This window comes from Phyllostomus hastatus, unplaced genomic scaffold (genome assembly GCF_019186645.2).
Source record: "Phyllostomus hastatus isolate PE091 unplaced genomic scaffold, TTU_PhHast_1.1 phas_contig_58, whole genome shotgun sequence".
In the NCBI taxonomy this organism is placed as follows: Eukaryota; Metazoa; Chordata; class Mammalia; order Chiroptera; family Phyllostomidae; genus Phyllostomus; species Phyllostomus hastatus.
The window spans coordinates 24264468-24287865 of NW_025333916.1; the positions used below are offsets into that span (position 1 = coordinate 24264468).

The 23398-nt window shown below is 39.2% G+C and overlaps 4 protein-coding genes across 15 annotated transcripts in view; 3 read left to right on the top strand and 1 right to left on the bottom strand.

Moving 5' to 3' along the window:
* Nucleotides 1-3727, bottom strand: part of RAD17 (RAD17 checkpoint clamp loader component) — a 30302-nt gene extending 26575 nt beyond the window's left edge. For 2 of the 7 annotated variants that reach the window (XM_045847817.1, XM_045847812.1), the window contains exons 1-2: nucleotides 3134-3285; nucleotides 1624-1727 (exon numbers count right to left, since the gene is read on the bottom strand). In XM_045847817.1, coding sequence (XP_045703773.1) covers nucleotides 1624-1727; nucleotides 3134-3149 — 120 coding nt within the window. In that variant the 5' untranslated portion in view covers nucleotides 3150-3285. Of the gene's footprint in view, nucleotides 1-1623; nucleotides 1728-2772; nucleotides 3286-3613 lie in introns of those variants that run through there. The other 5 variants (XM_045847818.1, XM_045847813.1, XM_045847816.1 and 2 more) reach the window with 4 other exon arrangements.
* Nucleotides 3320-18010, top strand: AK6 (adenylate kinase 6). 2 transcript variants are annotated; one of them, XM_045847823.1, is made up of 5 exons: nucleotides 3320-3428; nucleotides 5318-5410; nucleotides 14838-14896; nucleotides 15004-15149; nucleotides 17556-18010. In XM_045847823.1, exons 1-5 carry the CDS (start codon nucleotides 3404-3406, stop codon nucleotides 17746-17748), a joined length of 516 nt encoding a protein of 171 aa, XP_045703779.1. In that variant the 5' UTR covers nucleotides 3320-3403; the 3' UTR covers nucleotides 17749-18010. The 2 variants fall into 2 exon arrangements, with proteins under 2 accessions (XP_045703779.1, XP_045703778.1); XM_045847822.1 differs by lacking the exon at nucleotides 3320-3428 and adding an exon at nucleotides 3463-3615.
* On the top strand, nucleotides 3567-7451 carry TAF9 (TATA-box binding protein associated factor 9). Of its 2 annotated transcripts, none has more exons than XM_045847821.1 (3): nucleotides 3567-3615; nucleotides 5318-5410; nucleotides 6421-7451. In XM_045847821.1, exon 3 carries the CDS (start codon nucleotides 6438-6440, stop codon nucleotides 7224-7226), a length of 789 nt encoding a protein of 262 aa, XP_045703777.1. In that variant the 5' UTR covers nucleotides 3567-3615; nucleotides 5318-5410; nucleotides 6421-6437; the 3' UTR covers nucleotides 7227-7451. The 2 variants fall into 2 exon arrangements, with proteins under 2 accessions (XP_045703777.1, XP_045703776.1); XM_045847820.1 differs by lacking the exon at nucleotides 3567-3615 and adding an exon at nucleotides 3796-3844.
* A 2449-nt stretch (nucleotides 18011-20459) lies between the features above and the next one.
* CCDC125 (coiled-coil domain containing 125) overlaps nucleotides 20460-23398 on the top strand; it is a 31861-nt gene continuing 28922 nt past the window's right edge. For 2 of the 4 annotated variants that reach the window (XM_045848009.1, XM_045848004.1), the window contains exon 1: nucleotides 20460-20499. The gene's annotated coding sequence lies outside the window, so the exon portion shown is untranslated. The remainder of the gene's footprint in view (nucleotides 20500-23398) is intronic. The other 2 variants (XM_045848005.1, XM_045848006.1) reach the window with 2 other exon arrangements.

Consider the following 23398-nt stretch of genomic DNA (forward strand, 5'->3'; position numbering starts at 1 on the left):
CAAGATGTTGGCTCTCTAAAAATCAATTTAAAAAAAATGTATTCTTGGGTGAGAATAAAAAAAAGAAAACTGATTCCGTATGTATGTTATTTTGTACTTTGTAGTAAGTTCGAATGCATACTTGTCTAAGTGACCATGGTAATGATGAATACCATATAAAGGAATATAGAATACAAATTTAATTGTTTTTATTAATGTAATCTTCCCAGGATAAAGAGTAGTCTGATTATTTTAAAACTCATGTAGGACTGAAACATAAATATTTAAAGTACCTATCAAAAAAAACAAAACAAAATAGAGAAATATTACTTTAAGCATGTACAACAGTGAGAAGAGTAATACTTCCACCTTTACCAGTTCAACACATTACATTTCCTACATCAAAACAATTCCTATTAGCTTTAAGACTTTGAGAGGATATAATTTAAGATTCTTGATACTATGAATAATTTGTAATTATGTCTTGATTATATTCATTACTCTTTTAAGGACAGAGAATTAGAAATGTTATCAGTCGTGGATGAAGAAATGAAACCTCTGGGAAAAATTTCAGTCATATACCTGATTCATTTCCTCCTTTTCAAAAGACTGTCACTATTACTACAATTTTGGTACCTTTCCTCTATTTTTAAGAGTACATACAAATTATGTTATAGTAATCCTTTGATAGCAATTCTGATTGACATGTTACCTACAGATTTTATGGCTTTATTTCTGACATAAATGTGGAATCCCATTTACTGAAAAAAGAGAGAGAGAAGCAGCAAAGTTAAATCATTTACTTAAAATCAAAGAAAAAGCTGCCCTGGCTGGTGTGGCTCAGTGGACTGAGCACCCCCGAGAACAGAAAGGTCACTGGTTGGATTCCTAGTCAGGGCACATGCCTGCCAGGTCCCCAGTTGGGGGTGTGCAGGAGGCAACTGATAGATGTTTCTCTCTTACTCTCTTTCTTCCTCCCTTCACCTCTCTCTAAAAGATATATTTTAGGCCTGGTGGGTATAGCTCAGTGGACTGAATGCAGGCCTGTGAACCAAAGGGTCATGGTTCGATTCCCAGTCAGGGCACATGCCTGGACTGCAGGCCAGGTTCTCAGCAAGGGGTGCACAAGAGGCAACCATACACTGATATTTCTCTTTCTCCTTCTCTTCCCCACTCTCTAAAAATAAATAAATTCTAAAAAATAAATTTTAAAAAAATTTAAATCATATCAACCACTAGGAAAGCAGCTCTTTGAATCTGAGTATGAATCTGTCTGACCTTCATTCTATTTTGCCTTCTAACCTTGCTGAGAACTAGTTCACTGAACCTTATGATTTCTAAGAGGCAGGGCTTGTTGTTAAAGTTTAACATCACTACAATTCGTACATTTCTTTTCTTCTACTGCTCTTCAATTCTAGAGTGTTCAGTTTTTTTCTTTGTGACTAGGATTGTAAATATTTTTTCAAAATTAAGGTTGTGCTTTCAGTGTATAGTTGTTTAACAACATATTATGAGACTTTTAAGATCACTAATTACAACAGATATTGGGTACCATTACACCGATAGCAGTAAGAAATCATTAAGAACACGTACAAAAATGTAAATCTTTTTAGGCAATTATATGATCATGTTAGTGTATCATACCTTTGTGGAAGACACCTTTCGTCTAAGAAAAGCTTTTGACATTATAAACTTCAATAGTTCCCATCCATAGCATACAACCTGTAGTATATTAAAGTATAATTCACCTAAGAAACAAAAAGAAGACAATTCTCAATTAAGAAAAAACTGAAACTTGGGCCAGGTAGCCCAGTGGGTGAGAGCATCACCCTGATAGCCAAGGTTGTGGGTCTGATCTCCCATAAGAGTATATACCAGTATCAACCAATAAATGCACAACTAAGTGGAACAACAAACAAATCGATGTTTCTAGCTCTCAAATCAATACAAAAAAAATTTTTAGGAAAAACTGTGAGGATAGCAATTAATATATATGATATAATCAACAGTATAATGCTAATGCTTAAGACCAGTGAGAAAGAACATAATGCTAGATCAAACATGCTAGATCAAACAATGCTAGATCAAAATGCTAAAATAAATATTTTAATGACTATAACCCGTGTCAAATAATCTTATTCATGGTGCTATATTTTATATGAACTCGATAATTAGAGAAAACAGAAAAAACACGTATTTTGCACCTACCTTTTGTTATTAAGAAAAATTAGACAATATTATTTGTGCGGTTTTTATACAGAAAATTAAAATTCCCTCGTTTTAAATCAGGTGAAGCTTTTCATTGCCAATTTTTTTTTAAAACCTCTACACAATGAATTCAAATTTATCACTCACTTTGGACGAAGACTTTAACTCTTACTGTAAATTTTTCCTATAACTGGTTTCCTTATTTAAACACATTAGGACATTTTTGACAGCACTGTTTTCTGACTTTTAAAATTCTTCAGTATTTGCACAAACCAGTAAATTCACCCATTTTAAGTTAGTCAGAGGGAATGGTCTATAAACTTATAAATCGGAAGGTACATTGAACTCTTAGAGCTTGGAGGCACACATAATGTGTAAATACTTCCATACACTAGAAAATAAATCATACACATACAAATCGTTCACTCGATGAAAGAAGTCTTTGTTTTGGAGTTTCAAAGAGGTACATGGGTGGAAAAAAACACCTATTTGAGTAAATGTAGCTGGCAGGTCAAAATGAAAGACGCAGGCTGTTGTTACGGTAAGGACTCCAAATCATTCTTTGACAATGTCAATGACAATTACCTCCTTTAAAAAGCAGGTAACTGCCCCTGATGATGCCACGTTCCTGAAATGAGACGTCAGAGGTAGAAGAGAACTTCGAGAATATTTCTAACAGACCCACACCACCCTACACACTGCACAAGGTCTAATAAGCTCAGACAGTCGTGCAACGTAAGGCAGCAGCTAATCAGCGGACAGCCTAGATAGGCTGGCGAGCCCCAGCTCCAGGCCACCGGTCTGCGCCCCCACCCTTCTCATTTCCAAATGACAAGGGCAGGTGGGGAGGAGGAGCAACGAGATTCCAGGAAGGCGTGAACGCAGAAATGGACTCGCGTCACTCGGACAGATATAGACACCACAGCCGCAATCGCTGTGGCCTTACTTGCCGGGAGCTGCATGCCCTCGTGGGCGGAGAGGAGCGGAAGAGCACAGGCTCTGCTCCTGGTGGAAGGGCGGCCACCCTGCTCTACCTGGGCTCAGCGCCGAGCAGCCCCAGAGTCCCACCCACCGGGGACTTTCCACAGCTCGTCGGCGCTTCAGCGACAGAACCCGAAGGGCGGGGGCAGCCAAACGAAAGGGTGACTTAGGCATCCAGCGCATTGCCTGACTCGAATCTTGGTTTCCCTTCCATTTCCCTGCCTCGGGCCCCGCAATGAAAGTACGTCATAGTAGGCCAGGTAACCAAGGCTTGGTGGCTGGAAAGCGGAGACGGGTCGAGAGCGCGGCGCAGGGCCCTCGGAGTCAAAGGCGCCTGCCGCCGCCCGCCCCGTCCGGCTCCTTCCGGTTGTGTTTAGAGCCCTTGCGCCAAGGTTTGCACAGCTGTCGCGGTGAGGACCATGTCGCTTCCGAACATCCTTCTCACCGGTTAGGGCGCGCACGACGGGGAGGGGCTGGGCAGTGGGTCGGGTCGGGAGCGCCCAGTGTTTTGTTCCAAGGCTAGTCCAGGGTCGCGTGGCCTGGCAGTTGTCAGGTCCCCAGACCCGGCCCTCGTGACCGTGGCGCGGGGAGGGGCCGAGCTGCGGAACCTCTGTCCTGCTGGCGGAGGCTGCTCGGCGAGGTGGAGAGGGCTAAACCTGCCCAGCTCCCGTTTCTGGCAAGCTGACTGATCTTTCTAAACCTGGTTTTTGTTTGGTGGATGTTGACTGTTTTTTATTTGGCTGGGTTGTCTTTGGCTTTCAGAGAGGTCACATTAGTAGTTCCGTTCCTGGTGGATGCCTAGTTTTTAGGCCTTAGTGGGCGGTCTTTCATTTTTCCTTTGTATCTGAGAGTCAGCTTTCGATAAGAGAGTTCGAGTGTTTGTGGCGTATGGTGATTAATTTGCGATGTCTGTTTGTTGAGTTAGCATCAGAGACTTTTTTTTTCTTCTAAGAAGAAAAATCTGTTTCCCGAGTACACCTGGTCGTTTCTTGTACAGAGATCTGAAGTTCCCGTGGGGGCCCTTCTGGTTCTTTTGATCCGTACTCGGAGGAGCCTGGTATATGTGAGGAATACTAAAATGCTGCATAACGGAGACGCTATTTGTTGGGGGGGGGGGGTCGATAAAGTTTTTATCGTTTAAGAAAACAAGCTATGTTTATAAAAAGCTAAATAAATACCATTTTTACTTAAAAAAATAAGGTTGTTGGCTGCACACAATTTTTGTTTGTGTCTGAGAGCTGCAAATTAATCTCAACAAATTAACATTTAGCCTTTAAGATTCCTTAAGGGGAAGTTGTACAACATAGAAATTGATTGGGGCAGCCAATAGCTTGGTTTTTAATATTAAGACTTATTGTCAAAAATGTGTATGTGAGCATTTTATTGAAAACATGGTGTGTCCAGGATTCAAACATGGTGAATTGTACGGAAACTCCAGGTGGATATTATTGTCTTATATAGAGAGATTTGATTTGTTCTTGTTATCTTGGGTTGTGATGATTGAGTTTTATTCAGTGGCATTAAACTTCAACAGCTGAAAATTATGTATTTGATTATCTTGAAACCCAGTAGATATTAAAAAGGGCAAGTGAAGAACAGTGTATAGTACTACTGTTCTGTAACAGTGTGCCATTTATGTACAAGGGAATGTACAGTGTGTGTACATATGTATATGTGCACATTACATATCGGTACATAAACATACACGGTATGCTATGGGATGTACATATGTGTGAATACACAAACACATATGCGTAAGACTTAAAGAATCTTATTTATAAGGAAGACTGTAGGGACTCCTTAGAGGAAATGAGATTTGTTTTTCATATTGCTTAATTTTTTTCCATGAACAATTTCATAATTTTTAAAAAATTAGATAATTTATTTGTGATAGCTAGTTTTACTCTGGGAATCTCCATAGTGGTGGCAAGAGGTCTCTGAATTGGTATCACAATTGCCCAAGCCCCACTTCTGGCAGAATCAGATACACGGGGTGAGAGTCTGGCATCCAACAGGCTTTGGATATGTTAATTCCAATAGTGTCGCTAATTATGAAACTTTTCAGTTCTTTAGAAATATTAAGGTCAGGTAGGTGGCTAAATTCTAATAAGTATTTCATGAACAATATTTTCTGTGGCTTGTCTTACAGGTACACCAGGGGTCGGAAAAACAACACTGGGTAAAGAACTTGCAGCAAGATCAGAACTTAAATACATTAGTGTGGCTGATTTAGCTCGAGAAGGTAAGGGACATTTTGGTGTTTTTAAAAAAAGAGAGAGAGATAATGGGAGTATTAGTACTATACTGTGAGAGGGTATAAAAACAGAGGAAGATTGCCATTAAGGAATTTATGCTGTGTTGGGGACCCATAAAATAGAAAGTACTGTCATACCTCAGTATTGTTGGCTTCAGAAGTCATCAGATCCTGTACTCATTGCATTTTGATCAGAAAAAAATGTTTCAGCACTTGGTGCCTGCTTGAGACTTGTTGCACTTGCTAGAAGTTGTGAGTCACGGTGCCATCCTGCAAGAGAAAATGCTGTCATTTGGTACTCGTCATTTTTGGCACTCGTCCTAAGTTCCAGAACAAATTACCAGTAACGACGAGTACCAAGGTACCACAGTATTAAGTGCCTAAAGCTGTGTCCTAGTTATTTTGACCATTACATTGCCCCGCGATTGGCTAGCAATTCCTGTGGGTAATAATAATTGGGAAGGTTTTCATGAAGAGATTGATCGGACTTAGGTAGAATTGAATATGAGGAAGAGGGAGAATGTTTTGAGATGGGTGAACACGTAAAGGTTCAGGTGAGGCTAAGTCTGTCTACGGAACTGATTATATTGATCTCACTGAAAGGAGAGAGTATTCTGAATTCAGGTAGTAGGACATGATTATCTTATGATATTTTCCTAAATTAATTTAATAGTTGCATGTCTGCATGAAATTGCATGTATTCTAAAAAGATACATGTTTTTACTTATTTTACCCTGTTTTCCCCTAGTCTGTATCATTCTCTTACTGTGTCGTCATCTGTTTATATTCTATAGTACAGGGTAGAAACTCAATAAATTTAAGTAAAGGGAACTTTAAGTATGCCTCATTAAAATGAAAAACACTTAACATATTTTTTAAGTTGGAATATTTTAAAAAATGTAACATTTAAAAAAAAAATTTAAGTTCCTGACAGTTGCTGCTAAAGTAACTATTTCAGGTTTGATCTAATGTACATATTTTTTTTAAATAATCTAAAGTCTGATCACCGGATATCATGGAGTCTGGCAAGATGGCTTCTCCCAAGAGCATGCCGAAAGATGCACAGATGATGGCACAAATCCTGAAGGATATGGGGATTACAGAATATGAACCAAGAGTTATAAATCAGATGTTGGAGTTTGCCTTCCGATATGTGACCACAATTCTAGATGATGCGAAAATTTATTCAAGCCATGCTAAAAAAGCCACTGTTGATGCAGATGATGTGCGACTGGCAATCCAGTGCCGTGCTGACCAGTCTTTCACCTCTCCTCCCCCAAGAGATTTTTTATTAGATATTGCAAGGCAAAGAAATCAGACCCCTTTGCCATTGATCAAGCCATATTCAGGCCCTAGATTGCCACCTGATAGATATTGCTTGACTGCTCCAAACTATAGACTTAAGTCTTTACAAAAAAAGGCAGCTACTTCTGCAGGAAGAATAACAGTTCCGCGGTTAAGTGTTGGTTCAGTTACTAGCAGACCAAGTACTCCCACACTTGGCACACCAACCCCACAAACCATGTCAGTTTCAACTAAAGTAGGGACTCCGATGTCCCTCACAGGGCAAAGGTTTACGGTACAGATGCCCACTTCGCAGTCCCCAGCTGTAAAAGCATCAATTCCTGCAACATCAGCAGTTCAGAATGTTCTGATTAATCCATCATTAATTGGGTCCAAAAACATTCTTATTACCACTAACATGGTGTCATCACAAAATACTGCCAGTGAATCATCAAATGCATTGAAACGAAAACGTGATGACGATGACGATGATGATGATGATGACTATGATAATTTGTAATCTAGCTTTGATGCATGTAACATGTATATTTGATCTTAAATATACTGTACTAAGATTAAACATGCATGCTGGGTGTTTTCAAGTTGTGTTTTAGAAAACTTAAATAGTACTTAATGAGTAAATACAGTTATAGTTTTTAATTGAGATATTGTATTTTCTTTAATAGAATTCCTAATGGTTTTTCATCAGCCTTTAAGTATAAGAAATAAAGTTGCTATTCCTCAATTTGATTGTTCGTACTTTGGCAATTACATTTTAGAAGCTATTTTACCCCTGGTCACCAACAGAAATAATAGTTGTAACAACTTCAATTGTTGCAATCTATATTCACCACTGGAGTGTCATCTCTAATGTCTTCAGATGTGTAAATCATAGGGTGATCTCTGGTGTATGTCATTCTTGAGGGTCATTCTCTCAAACTATTAATTATAATCATGTTTCCTTTTTGGAGAGAATAGTGGATCAGGACTTTCACTCATAGTGAATCCTCATCTGTTTGGATTTATCTTCTTGAACTGCCCATGTTCTTCCTACGTCCCATTTTTATATCCCTTTGGTTATATTTATGAACCCTAATGTGTCTCCCCGTATCTCCCCACTTGAAAACTTTCAGCCCTGACCAGGTAACTTACTTGGTTAGTGTCGTCCCAATAGGCCAAGCAAGGTTGAGGGTTCATTCCCCAGTCAGGGAACATACAAGAATCAACCAATGAATTAATAAATAAATGAACAATAAATTGATGTTTCTCCCTCCCTCCCTTTGTCTCAAATAAAGTAGAAAATTTTTCAGTATCCCTTTTGCAGGCCAGTTCTCTGCATTTTTGTTTGCCATATATATATATATATATATATATGGCACATATATATATATATATACACACACACACACACACACAAACACACACACACACATATACTTTATTAAGAGAGAAGGGAAAAGAGGGAAAGAAATATCAATGTGTGGTTGCCTCATGCATCTTTCCCACTGGGGACCTGGCCCAAAACCCAGGCATGTGCCCTGACTGGGAATTGAACTGGCGACTCTGATTTGCAGGCCCACACTCAGTCCACTGAGCTATACCAGCCAGGGCAACTTGCCATATTCTTGATAATAAGTCACTCCCATGCTTTTATTTTTGACTCAGGTCCGGCATTTAAATTATAGTTCATAAAACTCAGTTCATTATTTGCTGTTGTACATAGCTAGAAAGTCTTCATTTTATACTTACATGAAATCTGGTTTTGTTTCTTTGCCTGTTGAACTTTATAGTATCTGGCAAGTGATTTCAGAGTTACAATAGTCATTTTCAGTCATCTAGTTCTAATCTCACCTACTCAGTTGAATGTGTCTAAACTTTATGAAGTTGCTATATAATCTACATGAATAGCATTGCGAGGAACAGTAATGCTAGAACCATTGGGTCCTCTCCTACTTGTATTCACACCATTGTAGCCAGTTGTGTGTCTACCTAATGGTGTGTAGTCTCAACCATTTTACTGATGACATGAAATTGAATCCTTAAAGGAAAAGTATGTTTTCCTCATATAATGCCACATAAAAGATGTCTGGTCTGACTTAATGTGGTATTGGGTGAGGTACTTCTCATAATATACCAGATTTTTTCTTAACACCACTTGACTATATCTGAGAAGCTCATTAAAAAATATTCTGAGACATCCAGCCTCATCATTTTTTTCAAATGGTGATATATATAAGGAAAACCGTATAGTCATCTATAAAGTAGTGGTTCTCAGGTGGGGGTGATTATGCCCTTCAGGGGACATTTTTGGTAGTCACAACTGGGGTTTGGGGAATTGCTAGTGACATCTGATATGTAGAGGGCAGTGATTCTGAACATCCCACAGTTCACACCTTCCACTCCTATAACAATTATCAAGCTCAGAATGTTAGTAGTAGTTGAGGTTGAGAAGCTCTGCTATAAAAGGAGACTTTAAAGAAAAAAACAAAACTGTCTTTAAACAAATGTCTAAATGGGTGTCTGTAGCCATCCTAATAATCATTTAATTGCTGTATTACAGTTGACCCTTGAACAACATGGGTTTGAATTGTACGGGTCCCTCTATACATGAATTTTTTGATTCACATGCGCAGTTCAACTCCATGGTTGGGAATCTGTTTATGTGGAGGGCTGACTAATTATACATAGATTTTTGAGTTTGTGGGAGGTTAGTCCCCCTAACACAGTAAAAATATAGTAAGTACCAACTGTATTTTTAAAAGATCCTTATGTCACTTGGAACCCAGGCAGGAAAATTAGTTGGGAAATTAAGGTTAACAAAACTATCAGGAGTCCTAACCACTGTGTAACTAAGAATGTTTTTCTTATCCCTTGGGGAGCTTTGCCCACAGGGCCCCACTTTCTGCTGCAGATGAGAATAAGTCTACCAAGACATCTGCTTGGGAAGGAAAGGTGGTCAATCTCTCAAAGGAGAAGGGCCAGGAACCTTTTCCTCAATGAGCTTTTATTGGGTTCAGTTTGCACAGGAATACAGGTAAAGCTTATCAGTCATTGTCAGGCAGTAAGCCTCAAGCAATAGATAACATACAAAGAACCATGAGGGCTTATTCTGAGTCAGGGTCAGTTAGCTTTAGCTATAAACTTTGGGAAACAAACTCATTTCATGCTTGGACCCTTACCAGAAAACAGGACATTCTTAGCAAAGCAGGTTTCACAGGATTTTATGCATTCTTTCTTAGGCCAGATCACCCCAGGGAACTGTCCATTCCTGCCCAGTGCTGCACTGACCTTCCACATTGTTTCAGGCTCAAGTCAGGTGGGGGAAGTAAGGCAGTCAAGAGATTGGGAGACTTCTTGCAGACAGAATGAGGACTCAGGCTAGGTCAAAGCTGAGGGGTGAGGGTTCATCACCCCCTTTTTTTGTAGCCCCCCAAATCCTTCCTTGAGGGCCCCTTCGTGACCATGCCTGTCTTAGGTCATCCTTCCCTTGAGGAACCTTACCTGTCTTTGGCTGGCTAACAGGTCATCCGCTGGAGACAAAGCAGGGTGAAGTAAAGGGGGCAGCCGTGGTGCCCTGCCAGAGAGATAAGCTTTGTCTCCCTAGTGGCTTATGATCGCAAGGTCTCTCACTCAGCCTTAGCCATGGGGGTTGCAGCTTCTGAAACCAGGCAGGGCGGTTCCCAACAATCCCTATTCTAGTCTCTCAGATTCCTCCTCACTTGATATCCTTTCCAATATGCAATCATTTAATTACATTTACCAGCATCCGTAATTTTCCTGCCACCATTTTTTCAGTCTGAAGCCTCAAGGTTCCTAGCCTCTGTGGGTCCAAAGTAATATTATACTGACGTTGGGTCCATTCCAAATAGAAGTTGTAAAGCATAGCGGAGCCCTCAACACTTGTAATCTTGATCTGTTTCTAACCTAGCAATGGGCAAACTGCTGCTGTTTTTATAGGATTCACTAGCTGAAGATTGACTTACAAAGCCTGAAATATTGTCTTGCCCTTTCCAGAAGTTTGCCATCCTTGCTCTTTTGTGTTCCATCTTTTTCTTCCACTGCAAGCCTTTGAAACAAGTCTCCGTTTGCTCTGCAACACTGTTCTCTCCCAATCTCTGCATCTGATCCTCTCCTCCCACCATATACCTCTTTCTGTCATGATTTCACTGCAGGCATCTTGTAATTCTCCTCTCTCTAGTAATCTCATTCACTCAGGACTGGCCACTCCCTTTTACCAATGACTCTCTAAGTTTGTAACTAACAGCCCAATTTCTAGACACCTAAAGGTAGCCATCTGGATAGTACCCAGACATTTCCAAATTAGCATGTTTAAAAATCACATGCTCTGAAGTTATCCCTGACTCTCTTTGCCCATTCCTGTTTCCTATCCCCCACATATACAAACACACCGACACACTACACGGATCGTTCGGCCTTTAAATCTTGATAGTTTGAAAAATCCTTGTAGACTACTATCCTGTTCCTAAAACAATTGATGTGTTCCTATGGTACCCCTAATCCATTCTCAAGACCATTTGTGCTGAATCTCCTTCAGTATCTCTTACCTTCCTCTACACCATGATGACCTTTAAAAAACAGAGAATGGGACCCTGAGTAGCTCAGTTGGTTAGAGCATCATCCCTATGTGCCCAGGTTGCAGGTTTGATGTCTAGTCAGGGCACATATAAGAACCAACCAATGAATGCATAAATAAGTGGAACAATAAATCAATATTTCTCTTTCAAATTAATAAGTAAATTTCTTAAACAATGAGGAGTGGGAATAACATGACTTGCTTTTTACTGATAAAGGTCATCCATTCTCCTTAATGAAGTATAGGAGATTATGAACTCACCTGTCTACCCTCAGCCTTACCCGCAGCCACTGTCCACTATGTCCCCTTCAGTCTGCCCACAGTGCACTACTGTTTCTCATCACACAGGAATTTTCCACCTCCACATCTTTATACATGTCATTTCCTGACATGTAGATGCCCTTACCTGCCTTACAAACAACTCTTTAAAAAGCCCAACTCAAATGTCACATCTTTGGTGTTAACTTCTCTAAGCAGAATTGCTCTTTTCCCTACATAAAAGGCCAAGTATCAAAACACTCTGTCCTTCTAAACCAATTAACATCTTGTACTTAATAAGTTTCTTGGATTGAGGTAAATATGTTTCCAAAAGGAAGCTATCTGGAGATGTCTTAAATATTGGCAATAGTATCAAAAGAGATAACTAGCATCCCAATATCGTCAATAAACACCTTTCACATAGTGTATAAATTATAGGATGGTAGTTAAAGTAAACATGATTTTATAGCTTGACAAATGACAGCTAGGAAGATCTTTTAAGGTAAGAACTTAGCCTTTCAACTCTAGCTCCACAATTAGTATTTTTTTCCTGCAAGTAATACATCTTTAAGTAAGTTATAAAACTTTATTTAAAAAAATTGAATAATTTTTTAAGCTTTGGGAATTTAATCAAAGCAAGCCTTTTTATGTTTGCTAGATGAAGATTCTATGTATAGACGACTATACATTTGATCTCTGGTTGAAATTTTTCTAAAGTAGTATAAATTTTTCTGCTTTTTTTTTTGAAATTTAGAATACAGTTTAGAATCCATTCATGACTCCCCATTTCCTATAGTACAGGTTATAATCATCATTCACCCAAAATTCTGCCGTAGCTTTGATGTGGTATTCATGCTGCTGGAGATTTGCTTCCTTCCAGATCTTTTTACAAATCAAAATGACTTTTAATTGAATTTATTGAGGTGACATTGGTTAATAAAATCATATAGGTTTCTTTCTTTAACTTTTTTGTTCTGACTGGTATGACTCAGTGGCTTGAGCGCCACCCTACAAACAAAAGAGTCACTGGTTCAATTCCCAGTCAAGGTACATACCTGAGGTGCAGGCCAGGTCCCCAGAAGGGGGTACATGAGAGACAGCCACACATTGACGTTTCTCTCCCTTTCTCCCTCCCTTCCTCTCTCTCTAAAAAGAAATAAAATCTTTTAAAAAATAATTTTGTTTTTATCCTCACTCGAGGAAATTTTTTCCCTTGCTATTATTTTATTTTTTTTTAATGAAATAAACATGCCGCAACTCAGGCATGTGCCCTAACTGGGAATCGAGCCAGCAACCCTTCAGTTGGCAGGTCGGTGCTCAGGCCACTGAGCCACACCAGCCAGGGCTTTTCCCTTGCTTTTAGAGAGGGAGGAAGGGAGAGAGATATCAATGCGAGACAGAAGCATCAATTTGTTGCCTCCTGCACATACCCGGACCCGTAGTTGAATCTACAACCTAGGTATGTTCTCTGACCGGATATCAAGCCCGCAGCCTTTTGGTTATGGGATGACACTCCAACGAACTAAGCCGTACCAGCTGGGGCAGACTACCTAATATTTATTTCTTGAACTTTATTTAATTATATAATATTTCATCAAGTTGTTATATCAAGATTTAACTTTCCCTTTTGTTGAACATTTTTAATCACCATAATCTTTTTCTGATTAGAAATTAAATGACAGAGGAAATCTGAATGGGTACATTTTTCATAAAAAACTTTTTAAAAATTATTTTTAAAATACATGTCCAGAGTTGATTTACTATCGATGTACATATCTAATTAGCATAACAGGCATATAAAGGCTCACTTTGCACCCCTTTAACAGCTGGGAAAGTAAATTTTTTTCAGGTATGTTTACTATCTTTTCCATCCTGTATGAGTCTTACTCTTTGTTAAGCTACTTATTTTTATCTTGATTTTTATGGTCTTTATACAATCTACATTTCAGTCCTTTGTCCTACTACAAATATTTCTCCCAGTCTTATTTTTCTTTTTTCGTAAGTTATTTTTCATTGAACAGAGGTTTAACATTTTAATTAGTTATTTTATTTTTTAAAGATTTTATTTATTTATTTGTAGAGAAAGGGGAAGGGAGGGAGAAAGAGAGAGAGAGAATCATAGATCAGTTGTTTCTTGTAAGCACCCCAAATGACATGGGCCCTGACTGGGAATCAAAACTGCAGCCTTTGTTTGTGGGACCATGCCCAACCAACTGAGACACACTGGCTAGGGCTTATTTCTTTTTCTTTTAATTTTTATTTATTGATTTTAGAGGGAAAGAAACATCAATTTGTTGTTCCATTTATTGATGCGTTCATTGGTTGATACTTGTATGTGCCCTGGCTGGGAGGCGAACCCTCAATCTTGTATGGAGACAGCTCTAACCAACTGAGGTACCCAGCCAGGACTTATTTTAGATTTAAATCTGCCTTATTTAGAACTGTCCATCATTCTTTTTTAAAATTTTATTTATTTATTTTAGACAGAGGGGAAGGGAGAGAGAAAGGGAGAAAAACATCAATGTGTGGTTGCATCTCACATGCCCCCTACTGGGAACCTACCTGGCCCACAACCCAGGCATGTGCCCTGACTGGGAATCTAACCAGCGACATTTTGGTCCACGGGCCAGCACTCAATCCACTGAGCCACAACAGCCAGGAGAACTGCCTATCATTCTTGTTTTGCCTTATAAAATAGGGCAATCATCCCTTGATTATGGAGATGTTGGTAATCTAGAAATAAAGATACTGTTCAGGAGCATCTTGATACTGACTCTCCTTCCCCACACCCCATGAAGATGTGACCTCAGTGGACAAGAGGGTTCATTGCTAGAATTGAGAACTTGTTACTTTTAATAAGTTTCATATCCTTTGCCTAATGAGTTTGAAACAACCTTCTGTTAATGTGTGTGTGAGTGTTTCTATCCATGTGTCACCTCTTCCCACTAATCTGTAGGTCACCAACAGTAATACTGTTCTCTTCTAGTTGTCCACAAATTTAGAAATTAGCTATTACTAATTCTTTAGTTGGTTTCCATTTTGATGGCTAAAACAGTTTCAGATATGTGGCCATCCAAGCTTCCCTCTAGACAAAATTCTAATTTATTAGTATTGTTCACCATATCCATGTGACATCTATTGTGTTAGTGCCCTCCCTTGTCTCTAAGAGAGTCATTGATTATTTATTTCCCTTCCTAAAGCCTAGAATTAATTGACTATTACTGAAAGTTACTTTGAAAAATACTACTTTAATAACACGCCAATGTATATCTTTTTCAGGGCAGTTATATGATGGCTATGATGAAGAGTATGATTGTCCCATTTTAGATGAAGATAGAGTAAGTGCAAGTTTTTAAATAAAGTATAAATTCTAAAAAGTTTAATAGGAAAGTTGACATTTTTTTAAGAATCATTCATCTTTTTCTTCCCTCCACCTTTCTTATAGGTAGTGGATGAGTTAGAAAACCAAATGAGTGAAGGTGGAGTTATTGTTGATTACCATGGCTGTAATTTCTTCCCTGAACGCTGGTTTCATAGAGTTTTTGTGCTGCAAACTGATAACACTGTATTGTACAAAAGACTTGAAGCAAGGTAAGAAAGGAAATACATTGAATTCTTAAAAAAAAAAGTATCATATGAACTTGTTTTCACACTCAGAAGTTGGCCATTGTTGACGACTTTATTTGGTCTCTGCTTAAGAACCAAATCTGCACAGTACTGACATTCTGAATCTTTTTAGAAAAAGATGCATTTTGTATGACACAGGCATTTGTATAATGGTGTAAATAAATATCTCAACTGAGAGTTTAAGTAAAATGTACTATAGAACAACCCTATTTAATAAGCTTTTTCCTTAAAGTAAAACCTTGCTAGGAAAACAGCCAAGCCAATAACATAGTGTTTGCTATTGAGTGAACATTATTACCCAAATTATGCTTATAAGAGGAACGGGAAAGCTTATGAAAAACTAACAAGATAAATCAACATTTCACAGTCTTTAAAATATACTTGAGTTAGTGCTTCCAAGAGAGTGTCACACTTCAGAATAACCAAAAAACATACATTTTTGAGGAAACATTTTTCCACTGCCTTTTGATTCAAGCTGTGGGAAGATGGGGGTGCTAAGAGGAATTTAAAGGGTAGTTTCAAGAAAGAAAACTCCAGAAATTAGCCTAAGGTCAGATTCAGAATTTGTGGTTCTCACCAAATCAGCTCTAACTACCATTGGATCGGACACTTGCAAAATTCTTGCACAGAGGAGTACAGTAGCAGACATACAGGGAAGGTTAGGTTGGAACAAGACCTGAAACTTTCATCATTTTTCTCTAGGCAGTGAAAAGCCATTAAATGTATTTGAACAGAGAAGTAATAAAGAACCATATAATACATAGGCTTTTTTTCCCCAGACAAGATAATTTTTTTAAATTCTATTTAAAAATTACTGGGTTTTTTTGTTTTGTTTTTAAAGATTTTATTTATTTTACTTTTAGACAGAGGGGAAGGGGGGGAGAGAAACATCAATGTGTGGTTGTCTCTCACTTGCCCTCTACTGGGGACCTGGCCTGCAACCCAGGCATGTGCCCTGACTGGGAATCCAACCAGCAACCCTTTGGTTCACAGGCCAGTGCTCAATCCACTGAGTCACACCAGCCAGGGCAAAAAAAAAATTACTGTTTTTTGTAAATAGCCAAAGACTAAGGTTTGAAAAAATGATGAGAGGTAGTCTTTTTTATTTGTAGCCATTGAAAAAGTTATAATAAAGTAACTGCTTTTTAAAAAACAGCTGTATTGTGATAAATTCACATACCATACAATTCACTCATCTGAAGTTTATAATTCAGTGATTTTTAGTGTATTCACAGGAGTGTGCATCCATTACTACTACTAGTTTTCAAAAATGTTCATAACCCCCCCGCCCCCGCCAAGAAAATCCATACCCATTAGCAGTCACTCTCCCAGCCCTAGGCAACCAGTAATTTACTTCACTGTCTATCTCTGTAAATTTGCCTATTCTGGACATTTCATATAAATTAAATCACACAATATGTAGCCTTTTGTGTCTGGCTTTTTTCACTTGGTGTGATATTTTCAAAGTTAATGTGGGTTATCAGCATGCACAAGTACTTCACTTCATTCATTTTTTTATTGCCAAATAAAGTTTCATTGCATGGACCATGTGTTATTTATCAGATATGTGATTTGCAAACATTTTCTCCCATTCTATAGGTTGTCTTTTCATAAAATTAATAATTTTTTAAGTAATTTCATTTAATTTTGATTTTTTTATCCTCACCCGAGGATATGTTTATTGATTTGAGAGAGAGAGAGATCAAATTGTTGTTCCATTTATTTATGCATTCACTGGTTGCTTCTTCTATGTGCCCTGACTGGGGATTGAACCTGCAATCTTGGTGTATTGGGACAATGCTGTAAATCGACTGAGCTACCCAACCGGAACAGAATTTTTTTTATATTTTTCACTAGCTAATTGGTTGGCTAATTTACATATCTACCTAAAGATTACTTAAGCTTATTTTTTTCAATGTTCAGAATTGGTAGAGATACATGTACATGATCAAGTACGCAATTAGTGTATATTATTTTAATCATATGCATTTCATTTTATTATATTCCATCTACATGTTTTATCTGTTTATATCATAACTGCTCTAATTCTTTTGAAAATCTAGGACTATAACTATATAGACTTCTGATTTTATCTCATAGCTCAGAATCTGGCTGGAGATAGGTAGATATGTTCACTAACTGAGTGCCTGACAAAAATGTCAGGAGGAAAAATTTCAGACAAACCTAAACATTGATCCTTGGTTTGACCCTCTTGTCAAGCCCTTCATTTATAGGTCTTAGTCTATTTCTACAGGTAAAGAGAACACAAGAAGTATTTTTGCCTGATTTTTTGTGTATTCCACAGTCTCCAGTTTCTGGCATGTTTCCTAAAACTCCAATTTGTTTGCTTATCTTCTCTCTGCCTTCTAGGGGTTACAATGAGAAGAAAATGACAAATAATATTCAGTGTGAAATTTTTCAAGTTCTTTATGAAGAAGCATTAGCATCCTACAAGATGGAAATAGTGCATCAGCTGCGCAGCGATAAACCAGAAGATCTAGAGAATAATATTAATGAGATACTGAAGTGGGTTGAGCAGTGGACCAAAGCGCACAGCTCTTGACTTACAAGTCTGGCCACTTTAGAATCACTCTTATTATTTCTCTGCCCACATCATATAAATTGTCCAATTATCAGTAAAACTTCTTATTAAAATCATGCTGCAGAACTACTAGGTGAATAGTATAAAGCTTTATGTTTGGGTTTCTTTTTTCTGTGAGAAAGCTAAATAATCTCAAGTATAATCAATATAATGATATTAAAGAGAATAAAAGCTGTCATCATTTAATGCTTCAGTTGCTAAAGAATAAATAAATTTGAACAAATATGTGGATGGATATCTCTTAAGTTTATTACAGAAGAAAATGAACATGATCTCTTAGAGCTGAAGTCTACAGAAAAAACATCAGAGTTTCCATTTTCTCTAAAAAAGGGTGGGGACAGTGGTAATACACTCTGTATAAAATTCAAGATGTACAAAAGGTTATACTGGAAAGGTAAGTTTCCCTTCTAGGCCACCCCTGTTCTTCAGCTACCACACATTCCCTCCCTTTAGGAAATACTGTTTCCTAGATTTTTTTTCAGGTATTTTATGTCTGCATAGTACGTGTGTTACATGTTTTCTTAAGCCTATGCTAGCATACCACGTATACTATTCTGTATCTTTTCACTTAATATATTTGGAGATTATACCATCTCAGAATCTACACACCCCCCTATCCTTTTTTAAAAATTAAGATATAGCTCACGTATCATAAAACTGGCCATTTTAAAGTGGACAACCCATTGGTTTTTATCATATTCAAAATTGTGTCATATTCAAAATTATTTTTGACTTGCAAAGCTATTAAATATGTTTATCATACTAAATGAGATAATACACAACTGAGTTTACAATTATAAATATGTTAATCAATGATAATTTTGGATCCCTAAGCACCTAATAAGCACATAGCATTGATCTTGTTCTATTGTCAGGAGAAATTTTAGAGCCTTGGTTCTATCTAGTTTTCCACATGTCTAGGTATGTTTGCTTTTGAAAAGCAGCTGATTAAGAAAAATGTGGGTTGGATCTGGAGAGGACGAAGACCGAAAGAAACTGGCTACTGACAGGAAAGGGTTTATTTGTTTATTTCCAATCCAGAGTAATCTATAAATCCAACCAAGTTTTTTTAATTATATATTTTTTATTGATTATGCTATTACAATTGTCCTGATTTCCCCCCCACTTGTCCCTCTCCACTCAGTGCCCCCTACTCCCTCAGGCGATCTCCTCACCATTGTTCATGTCCATGGGTCATGTGTGTAAGGTCTTTGGCTGCTCCACTTCTTATACTGTACTTTACATCCCCATGGCTATTGGGTAACTACCTATTTGTACTTCTTAATCCCCTCACCTCTGCACCCATTCTCCCCTTCCTCCTTACCATCTGGTAACCAACCTCTTTTCTCTTGCTACTGTAAGAGTCTCCCTTTAACTTTTGGCCTTTTAATTATGAGGTGCCTTGGAGTGGGCCTCTGCATCCATCATACCTGGGACTTTCTTGTTTCCTGCACTTGTATGTCTATTTCCTTCACCAAATTAGGGAACTTTTTTCACTTTTTTAAAGATAGATTTCCAATTTCTTGCTCTTTCTCTTCTCTGGCACCCCTATGAAGCGAATGTTGGACTTCTTGAAGTTGTCCCAGAGGTTGTTTATACTATCCTCATTTTTTGGGTTCTTTTTTTTTCTTTTTTTCACAGATTAAAGAATGCTGCACCTTTTTATCTGATTAACTTTTCCCCCGAATTCCAAACCCCTTATCCACAGTTTTCTTCCTTATAAAAAGGGTTGGTTGAAAATGGAATGTAAAATGGTCTGTTAGGGTACAAGCCCACTGTCTTCTCAGGTCACAAATAAAGTGTCCATAAAGTTTCAATCCCTGTTTCTGCTTATTGGGTCTGGTAGGTGACAGGCAGCATGAACACTGACTTTCCAGTTTCTTATCCGCCAATGTAAAAGAAACATGTGTTTCTCTATTTTGCTTTTTTATCCAATCCCAGGAATTTCCCAGATTTTCTTTCTCCTGCCCCCTTACTCTACCAACAATGGACTTCATGTAACCATCCTTGTGCTCCTCCTTTTATTCTAATCTAATATACAAACTAAGCTGCAAAAACTGCCATTCTCTGGAGCATTTTCTCAGTCCCTTGAGATTTTGTCCTGGACAATTGTAATCAGTTTGGCTCACATAAACTCATAAAAATTCTCTATAGGTTTGGACATTTTTTACACCAACATTGGGTATTAGGAAATAATACCAAAATCATTTCACCAAGGCAATCAGTCTGATGGCTTAAGACGTTTTGGTGAGGTTTGGAAAGGCAGGGTCCATTTCAGGAAACCCACAGGAAAAGATGGACCACAGAAGCCACTTGCTAGGCCCTCAAGGCCGGTCACCCCTCTGTTCCTTCCCAGTGCCAGGCTTTGGCCCCAGGGCTGCAATGCCCTCGCTGCTTCCTAGGGCTCAGCTGCCTGCATTTCAAGGTCTGCTTCACCCTTCCCTTACGGGACTTGTAGAAACAACTTTTTGAACAGTCTAATGCTACCTTTATCGAAGCACACACGGTCCTGTTCTGTGCATTCAGTTGCCCGCAGCGGGGAAAGCGCGGGCTTTGGAGCTGGACAGAGCTCACCTCCCAAAGCGCTCTCGGAAGAGCACAGCGGAAAATGCAGGGGTCCAGCCCCGCGGCGCCTTCCCGCTCGGGGCTGCGCCGCGCGGTCACGTGGCTGAAGGACGTGGCGGCGCTCGAGAGGTGGCGGCTTGGCGCCGGGTGAGCGCGCTGATGGGGGTGCGAGGGCGGGGGTCGCGATCGCGCAGAGGGAGTCGTGATTCCCTAACCCTTCCTCGCGAAGGGGCTTGGGGAGCAGGGCAGAGCCCGCCGGTGGAACCGCGAGTGTGGGGCAGAGGGGGAGCGACGGTCGAGGCGGCGCACGTCCGTCCGCGGGAACTCCGCAGGTTGTGGCTGAGCTGGCAAACTGGCTCCTTTCCCCCTAATGCCAGTTCAGTGGCCTCGTCCGACGTTGAAAGTATAAGGAATGGGTTTGCAAGACTGTTTCTGCCTCTTTTTCCTCCTCTCTTGTCTTGACTTTTCTTTTTTCTATAAATTTTGAACCTTAACAATTACAGGGTACTAAATGCAATGTGGTATCCTGAATTGGCTGCTGGAGTAGCAAAAGGATATCGGGAGAAAAACTAGGGAAATTGTAATAAAGTCTGTGGTTCAGCTAATGTTAACTTCTTAATTTCGGTAAAGGGACCCTAATATTAACATTAGAGGAATCGAGGTACAGTATATACAGGAGTTCTCTGCATTATCTTCGCAATTAACTGTAACAGGAGAAGTTACAAAACAAAATTCTGTGGTGCTGTGCAACTAACCAGTATTCACCAGGCTGGAGTCCAGTTCACTCCTCTTTTCCAGGCCTGACAGGCATTGTTTGACCAAGTTGTTTGCTAAGGCAAGAGTTGTTAGGCCACTGGGTGTGGATGCTTCTGGTCTGTGTTTTCCAGGAAGGAATCTATTTTCTCTTTTAATTCTGTCCATCAGAATTAAACATCTTTGGAACACCTGTTATGCACAAGCAAATGAGACATGTACACTCCCTGAACTAGGAGTGTATACAGTAAAAACATTAGGTAAGAAGGGCTACTGAAAGTGTCGATTCAGAGCTAGGAGGGCTCAGAGGTAGGAGAAATCACATCTGGCCCAAGGTAGTCTGGAAGGCTACTGCAGGGAGTGGCTGTCATGAACTGAGGGGAGCTTGGGAGGAAAAAGCATTCCTATGGTGGAGAATGGCCCCAGGTGAGGACTGAAGGTGACCAGGCTGAGGCCACTTGGAAGAGGTTGCAGTCCCTTTTACACGGAAGCACAGATCATGCCCAACGAGTACTGACAGTTGAAACAGGTGGTGAAAACAGGATTCTTCTTGTAGAAAACAGGGCAACACTTTTATTATGTATTTGTATGTCATGGGGGTTTTGGAATGTGATGGGCATCTTTGGGCTGTGCTTGACAACTGTGTAGGATAGCTTGGAGTAGATCAGTTAGGGAACTATTGGTTTAGCCCATTAGGAGTACAAGAAATTCAGCCAAGTCTGTGAAGTCTGTTAATGTGCAAAGAAGATCATGGCATCGGAAAGTTTGTGGATCTAAAGGAAGTAACATCTGAAAGTACCAAAGAGAAAAAAGAAGATGGGGGAAAGAAACCTATTCCTAAATTTCAGACCTGGATGTTTTAGAGCATGGTTGATGCATGAACAGGCTGTGTTCGAATTGTTGCCAGGATATCCTGCTGGAATGGAAGCAAAACATATACAGAATGGACAGGAAGAGGAAAAGGAGCCTGGGCAGGGAGATAACAGAGTGGGGGATTCCTGTGGGTTTTAATGAAGAGCCATGGTGGACCAGGTGCCTGGGTGTGGTGAGTCAGTAGGCACAGCTTCTGCAGAAGTGGAGATGGCTGAGGAACGAGTCTAGGTCTTAGATTTAGCAATTAGGAAGTCATTGGTCACTTTTCAAAGAGTTGTTAGTGCAGAAGTAGGATTTGCTCAGTCTGCAATCTGATTATTCTGTGGCCTTTCCCAAGTGGCCAGACCACAGAACAAGGAGCCAGAGAAGTAGTTTCTAGTTCTGGCTCTGCCACTATCTGTATAATTTTGGGCTAGTCATGTGTGCCTAGACTAGCATAGGAAAATACACCTCTTAATAAAACCAGAAGGGCCCTTTTATTCCTAACAATACCTAATAGTTTAGATAACTGGGGTTTTATGTGGCACAATTTGGAAAATGCTGATACAGGATATTAGAACTCTAAAAAACAAAAAAAAATCTTCTTATCCAATCCCCTCATTTGGTAAATGAAGAAAATACTCAAATTCTAATTCATTAAACATTGATTTCAATATATCAATGGTGCCCAAATGTAGATTTTATATAACTCTATAAAGTAGTTATGCTTAAACCCATTTTGGAGATTTGAAAACAGGCTCCAAGCTCTGGCGGGTGTGGCTCAGTGGATTGAGTGCCAGCCTACAGACTGAAAATTCACCAGTTTGATTCCCAGTCAGGGAACATGCCTGGGTTGCAGGCCAGGTCCCTGGTTGGGAGCATATGAGAGGCAACCAATCTGTTTCTCTCCTTCTCTTTCTCTCTCTTTTCCCCTCTTTCTAGAAAGATTAAATCTTAAAAAAGGAAGGGAGGGAGGGAGGGAAGGAGGGAGGGAAAAAGAGAAAACAGACTCTAAGAGGTTAAAATGACTAGCCCAGGATCACAGAGCAGCAAGTGGTGGAGTGAAGTTGAACCCAGCCCTCCTGAAGTCAGGCCTTTTCTGTTGCACATCCTGCTGCCTCCCTTGTTGTCAGCACTGAATGCATTTAAAACTAGTCCAATGGAATGTTAGTAATGTGTTCCAAAAGTCAGGTTTGATTTGACTGCATTCCATATGAATATTACTATTAGTATATAAAAAATGAGAGGGTACACAGCAAACAATTCCTTAAGTTACATTTTAAAAATTAGTAGAGCATAAGACTATGTGAAAGCTTAGTATTATGTTCAATTCTAAATAGTGGAAAGGTATTCCCATGACCCCTATTACAAGGTCTGTCTGGAAAGTATCCAGCCATGCACTATGAAAAATAGAGACATATATTGAAGAACATACAAGATG

Coding starts and splice junctions, on each gene's coding strand:
- AK6 (XM_045847822.1), top strand. CDS start 3,588: ATGTCGCTTCCGAACATCCTTCTCACCG. Junction 3,616..5,317: donor TCCGAACATCCTTCTCACCG/GTTAGGGCGCGC, acceptor CTTGTCTTACAG/GTACACCAGGGGTCGGAAAA. Junction 14,897..15,003: donor CCATTTTAGATGAAGATAGA/GTAAGTGCAAGT, acceptor CCTTTCTTATAG/GTAGTGGATGAGTTAGAAAA.
- TAF9 (XM_045847821.1), top strand. CDS start 6,438: ATGGAGTCTGGCAAGATGGCTTCTCCCAAGAGCATGCCGAAAGATGCA.